The sequence below is a fragment of the Rhipicephalus sanguineus genome, chromosome 1, assembly GCF_013339695.2.
Source record: "Rhipicephalus sanguineus isolate Rsan-2018 chromosome 1, BIME_Rsan_1.4, whole genome shotgun sequence".
Taxonomy (NCBI): domain Eukaryota; kingdom Metazoa; phylum Arthropoda; class Arachnida; order Ixodida; family Ixodidae; genus Rhipicephalus; species Rhipicephalus sanguineus.
The window spans coordinates 247,348,799-247,373,006 of NC_051176.1; the positions used below are offsets into that span (position 1 = coordinate 247,348,799).

At 44.0% G+C, this 24,208-nt stretch overlaps 1 protein-coding gene across 4 annotated transcripts in view; it reads right to left on the reverse strand.

Moving 5' to 3' along the window:
• The window catches only part of LOC119376434 (coiled-coil domain-containing protein 102A), a 56,940-nt gene extending 33,344 nt beyond the window's left edge, over positions 1-23,596 (reverse strand). Inside the window, exons 1-6 of one of the 4 annotated variants that reach the window (XM_037646269.2) lie at positions 23,291-23,596; positions 22,304-22,472; positions 21,027-21,221; positions 4,873-5,079; positions 3,897-4,005; positions 1,857-1,973 (exon numbers count right to left, since the gene is read on the reverse strand). In XM_037646269.2, coding sequence (XP_037502197.1) covers positions 1,857-1,973; positions 3,897-4,005; positions 4,873-5,079; positions 21,027-21,221; positions 22,304-22,437 — 762 coding nt within the window. In that variant the 5' untranslated portion in view covers positions 22,438-22,472; positions 23,291-23,596. The remainder of the gene's footprint in view (positions 1-1,856; positions 1,974-3,896; positions 4,006-4,872; positions 5,080-21,026; positions 21,222-22,303; positions 22,473-23,290) is intronic. The other 3 variants (XM_037646284.2, XM_049411006.1, XM_049411022.1) reach the window with 3 other exon arrangements.
• Positions 23,597-24,208: the final 612 nt, after the last annotated feature.

Sequence of the window (24,208 nt, forward strand, 5' to 3'; positions counted from 1 at the left end):
GACGTAGCGTCCCAAGTGTGCTGGGTGTCGTTCGGGCACTCGTACTCGCATGTGTTTATTTGAGTATTTAAGGATAGGTTGCGTTTGTAAAAGACACGGTCAGTAACCGCTCACGGCATGCCCCTGACTGTCAGAGGATGCGCTTGAGTGTCGGAATATGCGGGCGCAAAGCTGGGCTTATTCTGAAAGCAAGTTTTGAAGCGATTTCTCAGAAAAGAAGTGCTTTCATTCGTGCATACCCAGTGCCTATTGCGAAACGAGGTTCCCGCCTTCTTTTACGTGAAAATTTTTTTTAGTAGCGAAATTATTTAAAATGAAACACTTGTGTCAGATGTGTGTACAGAAACGGTGTGTTGAACAAAGAGTGGTTTTAAATACAAATAATCAGTGTGTGTGTGTGTGTGTGTGTGTGTGTGTGTGTGTGTGTGTGTGTGTGTGTGTGTGTGTGCGTGTGTGTGTTGGTTAGTCGCAGAATCCCGGATCGCTTCTCCCACCTCTTTACTTCGGTTGACAGCCACACTCGAGGAAACGAAGGTGTTGCTATGGTCTGGCGCCTCACACTCGTGATGGGAAAATCAACAGCGGCATTCGCCCTGTCAACGAAGCAGTCGGTCCTACATTTCCTTTGGTTGGACAAGACGACGTAGGAAAAGAGGTGAGTGGCACCCACGCAAAGGAGCCTAAACGAATTTTGTTTGTTGTGTAAAAGAGGCTCGCAACATCTTGTGCTGCAAGTCTGTCGCCAAGTGACATGTTACAAAAGCTACTATTTGCAAGTTGTGTTTTGCACGATAACGGCAAAAAACTTGGTTCCTTACTATGCCTGTTCGCATTTGTCGTTTTGTTGTGAGCCATCAATATGTCTGTGTTAATCACTTATTGTGTAGGTTTTGCAAACTCTTACTTCAATTCCGTTTTCTCATCATAATATCATGTTCTGCTTTTCAGATACCATTTTTCAGGGCTGCTCACGCTGAACAGGAACGACAACATAGCAAGTCACAAGTCTGATGCCTCCAGCCGTCACCAATTTTTGATTTATTCATAATCATAAGGAATAAATATGGAAACATGATGCCGATTTCTGCAGTTTATTTTGCACTATATGACACTATGCACATCACAGTCACACATTTTAGTTGGCTATACTCATACAAGCATGTAAATGAGGAATACCTCAACTGCTTAATTGGAAATCACAGACTATCTTTTCATGCTTTCTATATTACTCTGCAGGAAGAGGTGTGTTGTTTTGACGAGTTTTATTAAAATAATGCTAAAACTGAATTATTATTTCTTTGCAGCCACTGGGCACAACCACAAGTATTATTGGACTTGCTTAAAATGAATACTTCACTATTTCCAACAGTAGTCGTGCAAAAGTAGATAATAGTTGTGGAGTCGCTTGACGCTTCGGTGTGGGTCATTTGACCCACGCAGGAGTGGCAAGAGTCGTCAGACTCCCTCAGAAGTGGTAATCTGATCCTTTGGATAAGAGTCCTTCCACTCTTCCTAAGAGGGTCAGGGTACTCTCCTAGAGCGTGCCGACTCTGACCCACCAAGAGGTCACCGTGCCTCTTTAAAGAGGGTCCTATACATGGCAAGTCAGAACTCCCCAAAAAGAGTCACACATACTCTTTTTTTTTCTTAGAGTGTACTACAGAAGGTTGTATCAGGTGGAGTGCTATGTGATTTGTCACGAAGAACTTGCATAGTGGACAGAACAAGCTCATGCATATAAAATCAATGAGTACAGCGTAGGAAGTGCATACAGCACTGCAGAACCGAGAACAGAAGTACTGCATCCATTGAACCAAAGGAAAAAAGGTGGCTAAACCAGGGAAATATTAACTTACCTGAGCCCTCAGCTCAGTCATTCGCTTGTCCAAACACGTGCGGCCACTTGCCTCATCTTCGAGGTCAATAAGAATACACTCCAGCTCATCTTGGTGCTCCGCTCTCACTTGACTCAGCTGCAAATAAACAAGCAATTAGAGGAATGGCCAAGAAATAGTACCACAGCTGCATATACAACATAGCAGGACTGCCACAAGGTTATTTACGACTACTGTTGAAGAATTCTTTCTGTAGAACTTTTCTACAGATAGTCCTGTTCAGTTAAAAGGGCCCTGAAGCACCTTTCTATGAAATCATAAAATGACTACATTGCCTCACAAATTTCTTACCTAAAGGATATGTTAACCACTTTGTCCGGTATAATTTTTTCAGCCAAAGTGGGATGAAATACACTACCCCAGGCACACACAGTAGCTCTTGCAAGTTTCATATCCAAGATAGTAAAAAGAGGCATCACTACTACAAGTCTGAAAGCTACTCTTCCACAAATGTGTGCACCACCTTCAGAACACAATTTACATATGCCATGGACCTATAACTATTATTTAAAGCATTTTGTGGAGCAATATTGAAATAACTAACACATTAATTTGTCAATAATGCAGCAAGTAAGGAACATGTGCAGGTGGTCAACTATAAACTACATGCATTGCCTCACAAACGCCAAAAATACAAGCAATCAAGTTTACAGAGGGCATGTGGTATAGGAGTGGTGTATCGCATTATACTTAACACTCATGGAAAAGTATGTCATACACGCTAGCCTGTTTTAACTCTCTCTGGCATGGTGGTTGCCACCATGTAACCACCTTTTCATTTTTTACACTTGAAGGAAGCAAGCGCCAGGTATCAACTTTCAAACAGCGCGCCTTTTGAAGCTTTCACCGTCTTGAGAGACATGGCGCTAATCCCTTTGGGTTTCAATGCTGTGTTTTTCCTCTTCTAGCTGCTCTAGTCTTCAAGGCATGCTGCACAATAGACACGAGAGTTTTTTATGGAAAGAAAGGTAAGTCTTGTCCTTATTAAGTTAATAGCATGAGATAACATATTGAATAAGTAGCTAATACTAAGCAATCAAGAAATGATGTGCTGCACTGAACTAGTACAAAGTGCCATGTCAATGAAGTTTGTAGACACCTAGACTGACTACCATGTATGAAGGGTCTTGAAAGGGTAGCAGTATATAGTTTTTTTTCTTGGTGTTTCATCTGAGGACTTAGTCAAAATACATTCAAGAACTTTCAAAAACGACATGGATGTGATGAGACATGCAATGTCCCCTTGTGCCTGCAGAGAAACAAAAACTGTCCTGCAGCCTTCCACCAAGAGTGACCGGTAGACCCTTACTCCATGGTGATCACCTCAGGTGGCCAAGTGCCTTTTTTTTGTGAGAATAGCATTTGCTGAAGAAGATTTCACTATTTTTTAAAATAAATACTGTTTCCCACACAAAATGGAGCGCTATGCATGAAAAAGATAATGGTTCGGTGCAGCAGCCCAGACTGACTGCTGAGAATGGTTTTGGCAGTCAGATAGCCAGACTTTGTAAGAACTAGGCATATTCACTCAAACCATGTTTATCAGCAGAGGTAACGGCAAAACTGGAAATGAAGAACTCGGGTTGTTACCATACCATTTGTACCCGTCCCTGATTGCTTAGCAGAGTGTATTAGCAAAATGAAAACTTATTTACGATGAAACAGCATGTAGGTCGGCAGAAGTACTGAATGTTCCTTATAAAACAAATGCTGGGAAACACAAACCATTTCAATGACCCGATTAAACCTAAGGGCACCAAACTGTATATGTGAGTCACTACTTTGTTCATTCTACATAAAGCTTTATACTAACTTATAGTAATGAGACCCTAAACAAGCAAATAATGGCAACTTATCTTAACAATATGGGCTCTGTATTTAGCTTAGATACTTGCTACATTGTCAAACAAAAAGCAACGCGAATTCAATTTAAATAAGAGCTGTATGAAGAAAAATATCCCCCGCCCCAACACACACAAACATAATGAAACTGTGTTTCACCTCTTTGAGTGTGTCCTGGCGAGACTTCCGAAGCTCATCATATTTTGCGCGCAGTTGTCCAAACTCAGCCATTTGCTTCTCAAGTGCTTTGGTCAGTTGAGCTTTCTCCCTAAAATATGCAAAACCACGCTTACTTGTTCAAAGTAACACTCCCAAGCAGTGCTGTCGTTCAGTACTGTCACAGGAACCCACAGACTAATGCATGCTTTGAAATAACCACAATTAAAACTGCAGCAATCTGCACTGTTTAGCTGATGAAGAGTTATTTTCCCAAGCATAACACAAATATACTTCATTACAGAGTTGGGAAAGCAATATCTCAAAACTGGGGGGTCCTCAGGACTTGTGCTGGATGGATGGAGATGTGCTGAGTAGCAACAGGCTTCCACTTAACAAATCCAAAAATTTACATCATTTTATTGATAAATAAGTTAATGACTGCATAGTATAATCCATTTACAAATAATGTTTGCCTCTTTAATCCAGCCTATCCTGCAATGGCGTATTTCCACAGGTAATTTTGTTAAGCCTTGCGATGCCTAAAATAAAGAAAAATAAGAAAAACAGCTGGCAAAATATCGTAATACTGTATAACAAGGCTGACAAGGTATAAGGCAAATAATTTTAACAAGCATGATAACCCAGATTTTCTGTCCTCAAACACAGACTTAAAGCATATTACAACCACAAGGCGCAATCGATCAATCGATTGCAACCAATCAATTGCAACCAAACAATATTAAGACCACTAATACCATTTATGGGCCAATTAAAACTGGCCCATAAATGGCATTAGTGGTCTTAAGTTGCAGCAGAGGTCAAGTTAGAATAAGTCCAATATTTGACTCAGGTGCAATGGCATAGACAGAGATGCTCAAAGCATGCAGAGTTTCCGTGCACAAAGATTCACTGTATGCTTATATCAGCTGCACCTTGACATATTCCCAGATGTATCAAGAAAGAGCAAGTGGCTTACTGTCTTTCGGCATGGAGCAGCTTTGTAGCTTCATCCAGGCGGAGCTGCACTAATGACGACGGCTGGTCTGTGGAGTCAGGATCAAGCTGAGATGGGAGGCTACTGCTTGAATCCTGGTCGACATGCTCTCGTTCTACATGGGATGATGTGCTGCCGGAAGGTGCCAGCACTTCTGTCTCCCTGCTGTTGGTGCTGCTCTCCGCAATTCTAAGCCCAATCAAAATATAATATTTAAAACCTTCATGCATGTTGCTGCACATGAACAATGAAGTAAAACACATGCATAAAATCCTCATTAACAATCCATTCATTACAGCTACGGTTTTGCCACATTATACACATGCTTCTCTACAAGATGGCACTGTAATATAGTCCTAAAAATTTCAGCCTTCCTACAATGCATGTCTACAGACCCTAAAGTTTTACAGAAGTACATTTGTAGAGCTATTTCCTGCTACTGAAAGTGCCTGGTTCTTATGGCTACGGCGGAGCTGAAAGAGGTCTTCTGGATCATTAAATGTACTGCCACAAATGCATAGGTTAACGTTCTTTTGTGCTGTACTTGGGGACACTGGTCTTTCAAGAAGCAAAATTATGGAAAAATCATTTTTTTGAAAACAGCATTTTTGTAACATACGGGCATTGCTGCAAGTACTGACCAAGTTTCTTACACCTTGGATTGATATTTCGGTCACAACAGCAATTTATACCACCAAGACAGGCTACATTCTAACTGAAAAAAAAAAAAACACAAAAACAGGCCTTATTCACACCATGCTGTTGATGAATGATGTATGCCGCAGCAATAGGCATGCAGGTTATATCCCTGGTGGCTACTAATCATCTAACAAAAAAATTTTGAAATCTTGTGTTACATGCGGTTTAACATGGCTTTATTTGTCTTTTTTATTATTTTTTTTTTTGCATTTACTCAAAGCCTAAAAAAAACCAAAACCTTTGCAACCTTTCGGGAGTGATTTCTCAGTAATCAGAGCACCTACAATTGCAATTCTTGTTGCAGTACTGAGCTACATGAGTAATGCCCACAGGGGTAGGAGCAGATTTTTGTATTTCAGTTTGAATGTTTTTATTGTCCATTGATTAAACTAATTAGCCACACTTTGAACAGAAAGGTTTGATATGCTGTGTAATTGTTAATAGTTGTAATATCAAAAAAGTATTTATACCATTGTGAAGCCTACATCGCCTAGTATCAGGCTATGTGCCTAAAGCAAGATTTTGATTAGTAGTTTTTGCTCATTTGTTTTTTTAAAAAATGCTAATTAACTGGAATCAGCAAAGACAACTGAAAAAGGCTGTGCAGTTTCATTAAATTTGGTAAAGGTGATCTTGATGACTTAAAAAAAAAACACTCCCCCTTAAGGCATGAAGGACAAAGTGGAAATGAGACGAGCATGCTGTCAAACTTTCAACTGTTCATTTTTCGAACACTGCTGGTCAAAGACGCTATACACAAGGAATTGTGACAAAGTCGGGTGCTGAATGACCAAGTGAAAGACAGAAAAGAAGGCTCGTTTTTCTTTGTTAGGCACAATATTAATGAGAACTAACAGATAACAATGACAACAATGAGAACTACAGACAACAAGTATTCGCCGCGAGATCGGGCTACAGGTGGCAGCACCATCGCCGCGCAAGGGTGGATAGGCGGTTGCCGGCACGTACACAAACGCACAGCGCTTCGTTGCAAGCGATCTGACCCGATTTCCGGCACACAAAATGCGTTGACTGCAGCTTTCTGGTAATATGTGTGCTCTTCATTCCCGAATTAATGCACGAAGCGCGCCGACCGTTACTATCACTTGTCAGAGAAGCGCATTCTGTCAACGAAAGGGTTGCTCGCCTTCGGCAACAGTCGGCGTTTTCGATATAGATGATGTTTTCTTGTTTTCTTTGTACATGCTTAGCTTGCGTTCCACCTACTATGCACTGATGTAGCGTGACTGAATTAAATATTTACTTCTTGTTCATCTTGATATCCCCAACAAAAAGAAAGCCCGTATTCCTTCACGATGAGTTCAAATAGTAGTTTGTGCCCTACGTGCTCAAATATTCATCCGCATTTCTTATTCAGTTCTCCGTGAAATGTAGGACAGTTGATAGGTTTACTGAGGAAAGCTACGTGGCTGACAGCGCTTTAGCGCTATGGAGATGTTTAACACGCACACGCTTGTTTTTATTCCAGTAACAGTACGCAGAGGTAACTGTGCAGCACGGAACTTTATTCGATTGATTACTTGCACGACAGTAATGGAACAAAGACCCGGTTATTTCACGGGACCAAAGTACGCTTTTTCATGTGAATAATGTCCACTGCCTTCCGTCAATTTATAACACCGCAACACCAATGCTCAAGATAATGTAAAGAAAAAAAGATGTGGCTTCGCGTGAAATTACTACGACATGAATCTAAAGTACGCCGTTTGGATTAATTTTGACCATCAGGGCTCTTTAACGCGTACCTTAAGTACATGGGTGTTTTTGTATAAATTTTGCCACAAGTTAAAATTGCGCAAGGCAACTCAGTTTTGTGGTTTCCATGTCATTACATTTTCTGTTCTTTGTAGGGGACAATTTAAGTACCCAAATGTCAGACGTGACTTGACAGAAATATTTCTCTTTAGTGGGACCAGGACCGTACACAACTAAAGCTCGTCGCATAACCTATAAACGACAGTGCCGAAGTTACACACCTAACCACAACGCGCAAGTGCATGAGAGCCTTTTTTTTACCACCGAACCGCTAAAAGGCTATATTCACATGAGATTTAATACTTGTCATCTTTAGGACAACGCCAAGTGCACTTGGAAATGCGCTTGGACCACAGAGCGGCACCTACACTGATATGACTCTCGTGAACGGAGGATACGATGGCGACTCTGCTAGATCTTGCGGCCAATAGGGGATGTTATTTGTAGTAATTATGATATAAATGTGAGGAAAGTAAAGTGGACGAAATGATAACTCGCTGCCGATGAAAAGATAACTTGCCGAAAAGATAACTTGTCGGTCCCTGCCGGCGGCAAGTTATCTTTTCGTCCACTTTACTTTCTTCACATTTATATCCCAATTAGTACTACAAATGACATCCCCTATACCTTCCTTGGCATTATTGTCTGTTAGTTCTAATTAATATTGTGTCTAACAAAGAAAAACGAGCCCTTAAAAGTCATCTTCTTTCCTTCATTCATAGCGAGGGTCTCGTTGTGGCAGACTTAATGCCTTCTGGTAGTAGGCGAGGGATTATTGGTCAGCTGCCAGCTCGAAAAAGATCACGTTCTACATGATGCCAACGGGCAGAAAAAGAATGTTCCACACTCGCCGCCATGACTGTGATCGGCGCTGACTAACATTACTAAGTTTTAAATGCACATATATAACCCATAAAGTGGTCGGGAGGATGACCGCCGCCGTAGCTCAGTGGCAGAGCATCGGATGCATTATTTGACGGTCACAGGTTCAGTCCCTGCCGGCCGCAAGTTATCTTTTCGTCCACTTTACTTTCTTCACATTTATATCCTAATTACTACAAATAATACGCCCTACACTTTTCTTGGCATTATTGTCTGTTAGTTCTCAAGTGAAAGACAGAAAGGCAAGCATTTAGGACACAAGATTACGCATAGATAAGTAAGGATAATACAATGGCTGTCAATAAAATCAAAGGCTGCCTCATTTAGTGCCACGAAAAGGGCGCTGACATGGTGTTGCAAGTTATTCCTTAACATGAAATAAGCTGCCCAGAGTTCATGTGCTTTTTCAGAGCTGCAATCCGTCACCTTCTTGGTTTCATTAAAAATGGGCTTTCAGCCACATTGTGCACGATGTGCAGCTAAATTACCTAGTGACTTGAGCATCTCTGTTGCATATTTATGCTCTCTTAACACGGTGTTGATACAACATACGGAGTGCCCCATGTATCATTTCTCGCACACCTAAGTACCTTAAAGCTTCTTCTGTGAATGAAGCTATTAATGGGGCCAGGTGCTCATTATTCCTAAGCTTGATAAACTGTTGCTCGATACGGTTGCTAACTTTGTGGCTACATGACCTTCTGAGAGCTTGTCTCAGGCATGAGCAAGCAATGTCAGGCATTAACAAGCACGGAAAGTTCTAAGTTACAGGGAAGCAAATATTTACTGCTTGTTTTGTGCCCCTAACAAGTGCGCAATGGGTGAAAAGTAATTGGAATGTCTAAAAATTGCAAGCTGCTGTTTGCAATTTTGGTATTTGGTATTGCATTTGGCATTTCAACTAGACCAAGAAAAATGCCACAATGACCTTTTCATTGCAAACCAAATTCATTCACTGTATTCAAGAAACATACACTCATACCTTGTAATAGCGAAGTTGAACAGAGGGCCAAAATTACTTCGTTACATCCATTACTTTGTTATATGCATTACTGGCCTTTATTGTAATTTATGCCACCTAAGGTGCAAAACTTTAAAATTGCAAAGAAGATGGCATTGCAGCTCATGGTAATGCTACACAGTGACATATGCAATGAAATATAATTAGCCCTTTCCCTACCAAGTTTCTTGGCCAGAAACAATACAAAAATACCAATTTTTTTATTTGCCTATTTGATCCTATGTGTCTTGAAACAATTAAAAGAACTATTTAAAGGCGCTTTATTCACAAGACACAAGACGATTGGCTTCACTGCACTGCACCACAGAAAGTGCCCTAAGCTCTCCAGTTTTCAGTGCAGAAAATGTGGCTTTGAAGCCTAAAAAATTATGCGCAGGGACACGGGAGCCCGAGAAGGAAGCCTTGGACACGCTGGTGGGGGTTTGTTTACATCTATCGGCGTCCACTGCCTACATACATTGAGACGCAGTCATCGTCCGAATCCGATGATTTAGAATAAATATGCTGTGCTGTGTAGTCTCTGCCGTACTTGCAGGAGAACTGAAATTCTTTATTCCACAAAACTTCGGTAAACAAGCACTTTCTTTTTCGTTTTTTTTTTTTTTTTCCCCTGAACAGAACTATTGCAGGCATGCGCATGCCGCTCGCACATAGAGGAGGGCACCATTTTCTAATTCTGGTTACCAAAATCCAGCCCTTTCTCAACCAAAATGTGTGGTTTGAGCGCACTTTTAAACTTTTTACTGTACCATCGGTTCAAGCCAATGAGAACTCAGCAAAATGAACCAGAGTAGCTTAATCGCGGCGCCCCCAAACATATCTTTCAGCGTAGACGAGCCCAGCTCGTCTTCGGCAGGAGTGGTACAAACCGTGTAGGTGAACTCCGTTCATCTTCCGTAGAGAAAGGGTTAAAGCAGTATGAAAACCTTCGACATTGCCATTGTACAACTTCTTAGCACCTGGCATGACAGCCTTCATGATAGCTGCCTTCTTATCCAGTGAGGTGGCTCTGCACTTGGCTTGTCCATATTGCCGTGAAACTGGCGTAATGGCGACGTGGTAAAACATGGACAAGAGCAGAAAAATGTCTGCCATGAACGAGGAGACCACGGTGCACAACCCAGCTCACTAATTTAGCTGCTGATCCCGGCCACACCATTGTATGAACGAAGCACACGAGGCATAGGCCTTAATGTACTGGTTTGACTTGGCTGGCTTGAAGCCTCCAAAATTGTTTCGCAAGAACGCAATCATGGAATCTATGCCTAGCCACACCAGCGTTTAGAGCATTTGCAAGTCGCCGTAATGAGACAAGTGGATGTACCAGTTATTTTCATCACTACATGCAAGCAATGGCTCACCATTGCAGCATTCTTTCTAATGAGGGCACCATACTGCACAGTTAAGCGTAACCTCCGAGACTGCCGTGACAGAATCTCAAAGGCCAGGCCTTGACCCCGCATACCTGCTGCTATCTCGAAGGGCAAATCCCAACCTTGGCTAGCTGCGCTGGCCTGAAAAGTACTGCACAGTGAGAGAGAGAGAGAGAGAAGCGAGATGGCAGAGAGTGTGGAGGAAGGCAGTGCACTGCTGCTTGCGTGCAGCTATGCTATGCATGGCTTGCTGCACAGCAGTAGTTGGGATGGGGGAGTTTTGAGATACCACACCTCACGGCTGCCGAAACGTGAAAAGTGATACAGTCAGGACGAAAGTGTGGGAATTTCAAGGGGAACTTTATTTTCTTCATTATATTCCATTTTGTTGTAATGAGGTTTGAGTGTATTTAGATGCACATGGCATGCTAACATGCCTAAAGAACTCAACACCACATTACGAAGCCTTCACTTTTTTTTTTTTAACCTAAATTACACAGTGTCAGCTTCATGGCAGCTGTGCTTTCAAGTTGCACCTTTACTATTTGCGGTGATCACCTACTGCAGGAATTTACTCGGCTGATGCACTATCAAACTGCCTAAGCTCATGATACAGCAATCGGTTTTCAGAAAAAAAAAAACAGAAAACAATCACAAAACAAGAGGTTATGGTTCAGAGGCACCCAATTCTTTCACCAGCCAATACAGAATTTTGTTTTTCGGTTTTGTTACCTTGAATATCATTTAATTCAAATAAACAAAATTCAAACTCAGTGGGAATCCCAGTAAAATTCTAATTAATGAGCTTTTCTGTAACAGTATAAATGAGAAAACAGCAGTGTATAAGCACAACCAAAAAAGGCATCCACCGTTACTTCAATGCACAAAAATCCCCGCAGAATGCAAACTGTTTCAAATGTTGTGTGTCCCCACTGTAGCAGCGTGAGGCTGCTACAAATTAGAAATAAAAACATGCTGCAAATGGCTGTGAACTAGTGATGCAGTCAATAGCACTATCAAAACTATCGATAGTTGAGTCACTATCGAACTATCAATGGTAAAAAAAAACTATCAATAGCCCTACTAATAGAACATTCGATAGTGTACTATCGATAGTACACAATCAGCCGTGTGAACTCATGACAGCATAAGCTTAGTTTCCCGAGTGTGTGGTATATGGTGCAGCAGAAAGAGAAGGCTGAATGAGAAGAAAGTTGACATGTTCCTTCACAAGAATGCTTGGCTGACACATGATAATTCAGTCTAACTGTTAATATGAAGAGGTAAGGAAGCCAGTATGTGTGGTGGAACTGCGTGGCTCCAAACTTATGTTCCATGTTGTGATTTCAAAATAAACTCCCTGTAACATCATTGTAAGGTGTAACTGGTTACTTTTAAATATGAATTTATTGATGGATATATTCCGGCATTTTCAGTGTGGAGATAATTTATTTCTTTTGCCAAAATATTGCTCATAAATTAAATGAACTGAGCATTGCTGATAGCAGGCCATCACAAATGTTTCAGCAATGTCGTCAGCCAACAACAGCATAATTATTCACAGCGGAAGTAGTGCGACTGATGGTACTTTTGATAATTTCTTCACACTATCGATAGTATCGAAAAAACTATCAAGATATCGATAGTCAATTTACCGATAGCTTTGCATCAACACTGTGAACACTTTTTCACTTGTTTAAACTTGATAATATAGTTCAGTAAATAATATAGAATATCAGCACTTTTATGCTCCACAAGAGACCAGCACTTTGTTTTGGTTTCACAGACATCAAATGGGGTTGTAGCTTTCGCAATATTGGCCGCGAGATCGAGCAGAGTTGGCACCTAGCGGCGAGCGGATGAAACCCCGTGGTGTGGATGGCTCCTTGCGTCGTCTGCTAGCCACACCGTGTTCGCATGTGTGCGTACGTCATGCACGTCCTCAGATTAAGCTTATTTCGTTGTGCTAGAACAGTATATCAAATGCTTGTATGCATGCCTACACGATATACACAAGCATTTCGCCTTACAAGACTTGTATGCACTCTAATAAGTGAGTACATGCACGTGTCGGTATGGCGCTAGGTACCATTTTTCTCGTTCAAGCGCATCACATAGGGCATTTGGCGTCATCCAAAACGAAATAAAAGTGCTAAATGTCGAAGTGTGAATGCAGAACTTTAGCGACACCATCTCGTGATGTGATGGCGATTTGGAAATCCTTGTGATACCGCAAAGCATGAACTATACTTGGGGACAACTTTCTGTGGCAATGAAGGGAAAGCTACAGAGCCACAATGCACGTATCCTACCGCTAATGAATGTAGTCCCACAATTGCGTCCGTATTTTCTGCGTGAGATATATAAAATACTCCTTCATTTTCTACATGTAGCTTTTTGAGACAGAACGCAGCGTACACAAGCGAGATATTTGTATTTCTTTTACTTTATACGTTGTCACTTCACGTTTTTGCGTGCTTGAAATAGTCGCGCCTTTTACCCGTACCTTAGACGCTGAGCAGCTTTTACGTCGAAACGCAACGCTAGCCATCACTTTCCACGGCTGTTACGAGACGCACGCCAAACTGGACTACCTCGCATAGCAGTACATGTGCAGATGCTCCGCCCCCGTAGCTTTCCCTTCATTGTCACAGAAAGTTGTCCCCGAGTATAGCGCCTGCAGATGATGGTTAGCTGTAAAAAAGACCTGAAGCCACGTATTACTACAGCAGTACGCATATTCACACAAAGAGAAAAGCAGAGTGCACAAAGTTCTACTTCACCTAATTACGCAGATGCATCTAATTACGCAGGCTCAGTCGCACAGCACTATTTATATTGTGGTATAGGCAAAACAGAATTTAAACACGTGAAAATAAAGCAAGAAAAAGCATCGAGCACAGTGCAAAACATGAATGTGACCGAGGGCCAGTACCCCATTTATTGGCAGATTGCACTTCTCTCACAGGTAATAGGTACGTTAGGCCAGTTTCGTGCATTGATGTGGCAATGGAGGGTGTATACATCACCATTACGCTGTAGTCAACGCATTTTATTTGCCGACAATCTACTCAAACCGGCGGCAAAGTGCCGCTGCGTACATTTGTATACGCGCCGCCGACCGGCTATCCACACAAACGCGGCGACGGTGCTGCCACCTATAGCCCGATCTCGCGGCGAATAGTTGGAAAAAAAAAGACATGAACATAAGTTATTTTTAAAATTTTGTTACACAAACTGCAGATCTAATTAGGTTACAAAAATACATAATGAATGGCCAACATCCTACCTAACGAACGCTCTAAAGCACCACATGGCAGTCAAAAGAACATAGAAGAAATGCTGCCTATGATATTAACCTGCCTTAAAGGGACACTAAAGAGCAAAATGATTTTTCTCGCATTAGTAAAGTAGTCTTACACGATACCAAAAACACCACGCTTGCTGTGAGAAGACGCTTAATAAACGAGAAAATGCAGAAAAATAAAATACAGGTGGCGACACCACCTTGGAATTCCCGAACCATTTGCCGTGACATCACATATTTTTGACGGCGCCTGCTTGGGCCTACGTAGTTCCTAATCGGTTAAATCGAAGTACATTGTCCTCTGAGGGGGCGAGAGACATGACATAACGAGTTTGTGGAAATTTCGTCGAGCCAGTGGCGCCAAAATACGTTAAGGGGAGATGCGGGTCGAAAAACGCGAGTTTTCTAAAAAATTATCGATTTTTTGTTTTCACCTGTTTTGTTAAGATTAGTACCTCTACTGTTCTTTAAAAAAATCTATGTCGAGACTCAACTGGAAATGCTTTAAAATTGTGTCTAAAGAGCACAAGGTGGCTGTCAAAAGGCCGAAAGTGTGTCATCTTCGAGCAACTTGCCGCTGATAATGCGCCGCCGCTCGCCATTGTCGACCGCATGAGGCGAAGAGCCGAGCCTCACTCTTCAAATAACGACGATTTCCCGCGCTGCTGCAGCGCAAGAAATAATAAAGAGAAGCACGCTTTTGCCGCCTTTTTCGAGCGACGCGACTGGCTTTAAATCACGTGGTACGGATCGGGAGCCGCCATTGGCCGCTGCGCGCCTGTGTGTGCTGTGAAGCCTACTTGCAGGATCAGTGTCTCGTCGAGCAGCGCAGCTGAACAACGCTTTTCTCGAGTGCTTATCCGTTATGGATGAAGAAAGCCGTAAGAAGCGCAGTCACCGGCCTGTGAAGTTTCACGCGGCGCACGCAGCGTCGGCGTGCGCTGAAGAAAAAATCTCTTGTCGAGGAGTCAGCTCGAAAGAGCTGTGAGGGCCAAACCTATGGTGCTGGCGCATTTTAATGGCAGTGGCCACTACAAGGAGGATTGTTCTTTCTTGTGTACAAATTTCGTCACATTCAATGACATCTTTGATAAATAAACATGCAATTTTGACTTTAAAACGTGTTTTTCTCAAAACAAAATTTTGACATTTTTGTCAATGTGCCCCTCCTTTTTCAGGTACTTTTGGTGCTCAGATTTGCATGAAATTTTTCCCAAATTTTTTCCAAAGTACGAGAAATGCAATTATCTTTTTAAGTTTAAATATTCTTATTATATAATAAAAAAAGTTATGTAAGCTTTTACTAGGGTAGGAGAAATATGAACTTCCCATGTTAAAATTTTTCACGTCTAGTATATATTTTGTATGGACTGCCTAATTAGTTATTTGCATTCCACACTTTATTTGAAACATTATGAACTATCAATTGTAAAAAAATTATTGAAGTTTAGGTCTGAAAAGAGGGGGGTGTTGTGCCAGAGCACCTGACAGAATGGGGAAGCGAATAAACACCTGCACTTCGTTGGAAGTCCACGGCATCGCGACCAAGCTAAGGGGCCCGCACCTGCCACCTGGAAGCAGACTTAGCCCTGCATGCATTGTCTGAAATCCAGTCGTTTCAGCCAGCCACGTCGATTGACGCCAGTCGTTCTTCGAAGCTGCCCAGCTACGGAAAGCAGCATTCCTGAGGACGATGGAAAGGCTGCTCCACACCTGGGACCAAAGAGCCACCCTGTCAACAATGGACTGGTCCCCTATTTAAGTCTGGCCTGGTCCGTTGTTAGGGAGACGCCCCAGCCGACTTGGTCGTGCTGCCAGGCTCTATCCTGCTATAACCTGCTATAACCTGCTATTACCTGCTATTACCTGCTATACCTGCTATAAACGTTGTTAAGATTCATAAACGTTTTGCCTCCTTGCTTGCTCCTCAGCGATAAGTCCGATTGACGGCTACATCGGATCGCCCTCCTCCCGGCTTTCATCGTCACGCAAAACCCACTTCGTAACAGTGGTTGGCAGCGCTGGGATACGCTACCTTCATCTCATCGTTCGACACGCTGGGATACGCTACCTCATCTCATCGTTGGACAAGCTGGAATACGCTACCTCATCTCAACGTTTGGCTGCACCGGAATATCCTGATCCCTACGTTTGGAGAGCCGGATCGGATCCCTGCGGGCCCGAGGAGCGAGGACGCTCACGACACCGCCCGACGGGAGCCACAAGTTCGACCGGAGTCGACAATTTTGGTTGGGTGAGTGCCCAACGTTTACTGGTCATTTCGCCAGACCTCTCTAGCACAGACAGATGGTAGGAGAGAGTTTTGTTTTTTGTTTGATTCAATTTACTCACTTTGAACCATGGTATTCGTTTTAAAGTAAGAGTAAATTTTGTAGCAAGGCATCACGAGGGACGAGATCGCGATGGAGAAATACCTATTGCAGGAGCTCCTTGAAATTTGTGAGGACTTGGGCATTTCCGCCGGGTCCGCAAAAACAAAGCGATTCTCGAGGTGATGTGGGCGGAGAACGTGACCGTCGGGGAAGCTGACGAGACTTGGGAGGATATTTGCGAGAAAAAGCGGAAGGCAGAGGAGCGCGAAAGGCGTGAAAGGCGGGAGGCCGAGGAACGCGAAAGGCGCGAAGAGAGGCAGGCTCAGAGGCGTCACGGGAAGCGAGAGCAGGCTCTTAAAATGAGAGAGCTTAATCGTAAAATTGAGGCGATTAAGTGGCAGCGAGCACGATACTGTCTCCCCGTCTTCAAGTCAGGCTTGAACATTGAGACTTTTCTCGCTGGCTTTGAGACTGTCTGCGAGGAGGTTGGCGTTAGCCGAAACCTTTGGTTAGAAAAGCTTGTCGCGTTACTGCCGCGCCAAACTGCATGCGTTTTGGAGCGCTTATCCGCCAAGGAAGCACAAGACTTTGATAGGGCCAAGGAGGCCTTGTTGCGCCACTTCGCTGCTCCAGGTCCCGCTGACTGCTCAAGTCGAGACGTTAAAGCCCTAGCGCATGAAGCGCATCGAAAGGCGCAGGCGGACGATTCGCGCCGCAGAGACCAAGAGGTCAAGAAACGTCGCGAAGCGCTAGAGGCCGAATCCCGTCGCGAGGCGCTAGAAGCCGAAGCCCGTCGCGAGGCGCTAGAGGCCGAAGCCCGTCGCGAAGCGCTAGAGGCCGAAGCCGATCGCGAGGCGCTAGGGGCCGAAGCCGATCGCGAAGCGCTAGAGGCCGAAGCCGATCGCGAGGCGCAGGACGCCGAAGTGCATCATAGTGATGAAAAGGCCGACTTCGAAGGCCAAGGAAAGGGTTGTACCCGCGACATTGGTACACCGCCACGAATAGAGACAGCTCAGGGCGAGCTTGCTGACTTAGATTGTGTCGGGACTGCCGTTGGGTCAGATGCACAGACACCTAGCCGCGGCCCCGAGAATCAGTTAGTTGAGCCGTCTCAAGCCTTGGCAAAGCAAATGGAATGCAGCGTACTTGCGAGTACGAGTGCCGAGGCTGCGGGCATTCCGAGCAGTACCGAAAGGAAAAGGCGTAGGCGAAAACACGTGAAGGCAAACGCGAGAGCGACGAGTGGCGTTAAGCGCACTAAAGTGGCTAGGCGCGATGACGTCATCTGTCGAGACGCCAAGATCCAGGTTGGGCCTAAGAAATCGAAAAGGCCCGCTAAGAAGAGATGGAAGTTGAGACAGCTGCGGAGATCCAGATTTGGCGTCAGGCGCGCTAAAATGGCCAAGCGCGATGACGTCATCTCTCGAGACGCCAGGTTAAAGGCTAGGCTTCAGATCACGAAGAGGCCCACCAGGAGAAAGGTACAGGAGATTCCGAGAATGCCTACTGGAAAAGGTCTGAAGTTCAGACTCCTGCGGAAACTGAGATCTAGATTGAGCGTGAAGCGTGTCGCGAAGACCCGAATTTCAAGTAAATTCAAGCGCCGTACGTGAAGAAGCGGCAGGAGCGCAGCGAGGTGTCACGTACACCCGGTTAGCGACAAGGGCTGTTCCCCACAGTGGCAAAAGGGTAACTGCGTAGCCCGGAGGGGTACAATGGACAGACAAAACCGCTGGTATGCCGGTTTGTCTGAGTTCGGCGACCACGGTACAAAGGTAGCCGCGACTAAGTGTGTCGAACAGGTTTGTTCCCTGTCCCTTTGTCGAGATAGGACCCCTCGAAAAGTGTGGAATGCGCGGCTCCCAAGAGTTCGTCTGAAAGGGCGCGTTTGGAGACACCCTGGGATAACCGCAGCATAAAGATGAATTGACATCTTGAAAGAAGTTAGTGTGTTAATGTGTACTAACGAATTGAGGAGTGAAATTTTGTAATTTGTCACTTTCCTCCTCATTGTAGCAGACTTTGAGACATTTGTTTGGTTATTTGTTTCTTTTAATACTTAGAGCCATGACCGTCAGCGCTAGTGTAAAAAGCTCTGAATTGTTTTGAAGGAGATGTAGGCTGAGTTAAAAGCCTCCGTTTTAGATACTTTGTTTGTCTTTTTTTTTTAGCTAGAAACATAACCGTTAGCGCTCGTGTAGAGAGCTGTGAATTGTTTTAACGACGATGTAGGCTGAGCGTTAAGAGCCTCCGATTAAGATACCTTTGTTTTGGTATTTAGAAGCGCGAGCGTTAGGACGGGTGAGAAGTGCTGTTCGTTGTGTTTACAGAGATGAAGGCTGAATGTGAAAAGCCTCTGTTTAACATGCCTTCTTACGTATCTTGCAGTACGTGTTAGGATGCGCGTCAGTGTAATTTTAGTTTCTCCTTGTTTTGGGTTAAACGCCTGAGTTTGATTTTCAGTTTATTTCGTTTTGTGTTAAACGCGTGAGTTTGATTTTCAGTTTTCTTTCGTATTTAGTTTGAAGCGCTTTGTTTTCTTTATGTAATACTCATTTGCCAAGTGCAATGAGGGAAAGCGTTTTAGCGAAAGGCTAGTATTGTTTATCTTGAGATGTTTGTTGATAGGCATTCAGAACACTTGCGAGTGGTTTGGCTTTGTGTTGCTTCTTGGCAGTTCCAGGAAACTGCTGCTGTGCCACGGAGGTCACTCCTGGTCACTCACATTTGACGAGGGTCAATCAGCATCGCATTGTCCGAGCTGCGTTTGACAGCTCGAACTCTGGATGCATTGTCTTGTGGCGGGGGTGCTGTTGTGCCAGAGCACCTGACAGAATGGGGAAGCGAATAAACACCTGCACTTCGTTGGAAGTCCACGGCATCCTGGTCAGTGTCTACCCTGCGACCAAGCTAAGGGGCCCGCACCTGCCACCTGGAAGCAGGGACTTAGCCCTGCATGCATTGTCTGAAATCCAGTCCTTTCAGCCAGAACCGTCGTTCTTCGAAGCTGCCCAGCTATGGAAAGCAGCATTCCTGAGGACGATGGAAAGGCTGCTCCACACCTGGGACCAAAGAGCCACCCTGTCAACAATGGACTGGTCCCCTATTTAAGTCCAGCCTGGTCCGTTGTTAGGGAGACGCCCCAGCCGACTTGGTCGTGCTGCCAGGCTCCATCCTGCTATAACCTGCTATAACCTGCTATTACCTGCTATACCTGCTATAAACGTTGTTAAGTTTCATAAACGTTTTGCCTCCTTGCTCTGCTCCTCAGCGACAAGTCCGATTGACGGCTACATTGGATCGCCCTCCTCCCGGCTTTCATCGTCAAGCAAAACCCACTTCGTAACAGGGGGCAAAAGGCTTAAGTTTTTCACTTTGTCACATTGCAGAACTAAAAGTATGCAACTTCCAAGAAAACTAATTATATATTTGAAATCAGCGTAAAAATCTCTACAAACACCCCAAGTTTCATTGCTCTAGGATGAATATTAAAAAAAAAGTGTCTTTGACCCGCATCTCCCCTTAAATGCTCTTTGAAACCTTTTACGTCACGAATTACAAAGTTCGGCGCGAAATTTAAAAATGAAACTTTGAACTTGGTTTTCTCCTCTAATAATAAACCTATGGTGGTGAAATAAACTACACAAGAGTTCTCCGAGCACACTTTATCAATCTAAACCAATTCATTGTTTCTCTTTAGTGTCCCTTTAAAGGGACCGACAACTGCCCAGAACATGAAATGAGATGACTCCCCTGATGGAAAGGTTGACCGATGCACTGACTCAAACCAACCCTGTTTTTTTCGTGAGAGGTAGATTGATATTTTTATTTCGTAATTGAAATTCGCGAAAAATGACCTGTGGCGCCTCTGGTGGCAAAAACATGAATGATCCAATGTACCCAGCCACAAGATTGTTGATTGCTGTACGCCGTCGACAATTGTTTTGTTAGTATTGAAATATTGTTTGTTTCTTTATATTAAAAGGTATTACTCCGTAAAAATGTATGTATAGGCCTGTGTTAGTAGTATGCATTAAAGCGGCGCTGCCTTCGCGTGACGTAATGATCCCATGCTCGTCAGTGCGTCTTGAGCAACTTTTCAGCGTGCTCATGCAATCGTGCACGCAGTTTCCAGGTCACGAAGATTTTGGAGCGACATTGTTTCGCTACCTACACTTCGTTTTAGAAATGACGCGCGCTGCTACTCGGCACGGCCGTGCATATGCGTAGTAATGTTTTTCAATAACTTGGCTTGGCTCGTGCATCGAGAGAGTAACGACGCCGGGACAAGCCACCCATGACACAGGCGCAGGCAACCTTCGACGCATGCGCACACAACACTAACAATACAGGGGAGATGTATAATGCCACATCATCTCATTGTAACAGCTTGTTATTTTCAAAAATAGTTGAAAAGCTCTAAATAAAGGTGGTTAAGCATAGTTACAGGAAATCCTGCGAAAGCAGAACGATAGCTTTCACAAATCGCGAGAAGGGCTGGCGGCATCGCTATCAATTCTCAGTGTTGCTGCAGGAAAGGTACGTCCGTGTTTAGAGCCTTTCAGATCGAAAAATACTGCTTGTAAAATAACTACGAGCTTTTGGAATTAACCACTGCAGCTACAAACACTGTGAAGGGTGAGCTTTCTGTCGCGCCGTAAAAGAATGGGTCGAGAAAAAGCAGTTGCCGGTCCCTTTAACCATGCTCATGAGACATTTGGTTGAACTTTATCAGGATTGCTCACCGCAAGTATTCAAACTCTCGTCGTAGCTGATCGACTTCGGCCTCCAGTTCATGCTTTTCACGCTTGAGGGCTGCAGCCTCCTTTGTCGCTGCATCCACACGGCCCCTGAGAAGACGTGCTTCTTCCCGTGCTTTGTTTCGTTCTGTGCGCACCTTGCTCCATTTTTCACGCCAGTTAGCCGTGCAGTCTGACCACCTGAAAACAGCCCATGTTCTTTAGCGAGCTGTCAAGTGAAGACTGGATTATGTTTTAGGGCACCACAACCAAAACATGTTTATGCTGTAAAAGAGAGTTTAGCCTTACATAACTACAGCAGCAACATGTGTGAATTTTCCTTGCTTCAAAAAATTATTGCTGGGTTCCTTAAACAACACATTTACGTCAAATATCCAAATTAACAAATGTTTACCTCCTCATTCGGCTCTTTATTTGACCAGTAGAGCACCTTTGCCTACCCTACTCTAAATATCAATGGGTGTGCTGCCTCCACTTTAATTTTTTTTATTTCTTCTTAATTAAGCCGTATTGATAATACTTAAGCTATAATAATTACTAATGGGTGTTTGCATGTGGTTGGGGGCGAGCCAGGGGTTGGCACACCAGGCACAAACCCAAACTTCTGTTCACCATAGGATACCTAGCATAAAACAACAAAAGAAAACACCCGCATGCACAGACCCTACTGCCCAGTCGAGGGGGTACCCCTCAACAAAGTACTGAAATGAGAAGGCAAACACCCAGCATTTGTTCACTTCTGCTGGCAATGTGAATGTTTCACAGAACAAGAAACTACCTTCTACCTTATCCAATTTGAACATCCACACTACTGTAAGATAATGTCTACTTCCATAGCTTGACATGGTTTGAAAGCCATTGCACTATGCAGATATTAAGACTCAACTGCAATGCCTGCCAACCACCCAAATCACCCTGCATTTATAGCAAAATGCTACAGGCATAGTCGCTATAGCATTTTGCAATATGCCACTGTACTGAGTGACAGATGTTAAGCAGGAACAGTCTTTAATCATTCTAACTGCAAACATGCAAAAAGTACAATCACCTTTCTGCACTATTGCCACGGTTCACCATGAACATTTCAGGAATTCCTTTAGCTAACCGCATAGAACGAAGTCTTTTTTAATGTGCACTTGTTCTTTTGCAAGTTTATTTTGTACCAACCATAATAACTCCCTTTTGCAATGGCTTAAGGTCCTGGGGGTATACAGAATAAACAGGCCAAACTCAGTGTAGGTGGTTACAAAGACGTTACACACCAACGCATGGTTTTCTCCATCTGGGCTGCTCGAGCTCGAGCCTCTTCCAATTCTCGAAGCCGGAGCTCCTCTTTGGCTTCCCACTCTGAATCATAAGAGCGATATGAAGCATCCCGCTTCACATGTGACGACATGGTTTTATCTTGTACTTGCACTGGCCAGTTGTTGCCTGCATGTTCAAGACCCATTCATGTAGGTTGAGATAAATGTCAATGGATTCCCGATTTAAGCTCTGCATAACAAGACGCATGGCATACAACATTTTTGACACTGTGGAGTAAAAGATGTGTCTAATATATCCCAGCAGCCCCTCGTGTACATAAAAGATCTCTTGACATCTTGAAAGTTGCAGGTGCACACTTGCTCTGCATGTGCAGTGATCAAAGCTTGACAACTTGGCAACGTCATTCTACTGTGGGAGACATAAAGCTATGATCGGTTTATTTCGTAATCCGTGGTTGTAATCGGGGATAGTATTAGGTGGCTACTATGATAGCGGTGTCGTTCTAGCATCGGCAACTAACATTTAGACCCCCTTTGAGCGAAATGCGCAACGACGGGACAAGAAAGCTGACGCACGAGCGCAGTGTACAGATGTACCAACAAGCCCAACCCTTCATTGTGCTACATGAATGAATTCCTTTTTTTCTTTTTCTATTTTATTTGTCTTTAATCGAGAAGCAGCGCACAGATGCGGGTGACATTTCGCTCACATTCGAACGAGCACAACAAATGGCTTCGTCCACGTTGCCAGACTTCGTAAACGAACCCAATAGTGAGATTTCACTTTATACCTCGCAACCTTAAGGCTTGCGCGAAATTCCATACAGGAATATTACGCGTGATCACTGACAGTTTACTCAAGCGATGTTTCAACGAGCTGTGGCAGACACGAGCGACTATATTATTCCGTAAACAGCCGTCCATAAGACCCAAACGTGCCTTCAGATTAGGATATCCTAAAGTATTTTCCGAACGGTTACGCACCTCACGCCTCCACAGTCCACAAGCTCAGTTCAGAGAACTTCCCAATTTGGGTGGCCGAACTGACGAAACATATGATCAGGGATACCGTGCTGCATTATGACAGTCAAGACGAATCGCCTATAGTTTCCCCTTTGGGATTGAAGACAGTGCATCGTAAGGGTAGTTAGGGCCAGAGAAACGAACAGCTACATGGTGCATCGGCCAGAGTGGAAACGGACAACGCAGCACCGGGAAACACTCAGCTTGAGTGAACGCAAAATCGTCCGAATACCGAACCAACCGAACTGGCCAGCGCACCAGCGCACCACCATAACACGGCCGACACGGCACTAGGGTGGCTAACGGCACCAGCAAAGGTTGGCCAGGTTGGCTTTTAAACCGACTTTTAAGAACTGTCAAAAAAGCCAAGTCAGAAAACATCTATGGCCAAGCCCGGCCAAGCCCAGCCATAACAGCCATTACCGCCATGGATGATTACCGCCATTAGACCGCCATACCCGAAACATATTCTAGGGACCGTACCGAAACTGCCCGCAACCGCGTGGGCATAGAATAAAGAGCGTGGGTCTACTCGCGACATGGAAGAAAGCGATATTAAGAACATGTGTCATGCATGTAGGTACAGTAACACAAACAAGACCAGCTTTACAGCTCGATGACGCCACCGTGGACAGCCGAGACGTGTGGTCAGCCAACCACCAGGCAGTAGCACGGCGTGTCAAAACAGTTATGTCGGCTGACACCACACTGCAGTTGCAGTGGCTTCGCCAGAAGTTTCTTTCGATGGGGTGGGAGGGCTGCAAGTTCGATAATTCATTTCGGTTTCGACCTTTTAATATACTTCACAGCCCGCCTCCTAAAACTTCTTGTTGCGAGGGAGAGGAATCTCGTCGAAATATGTCGACCCCCCTTCACCAA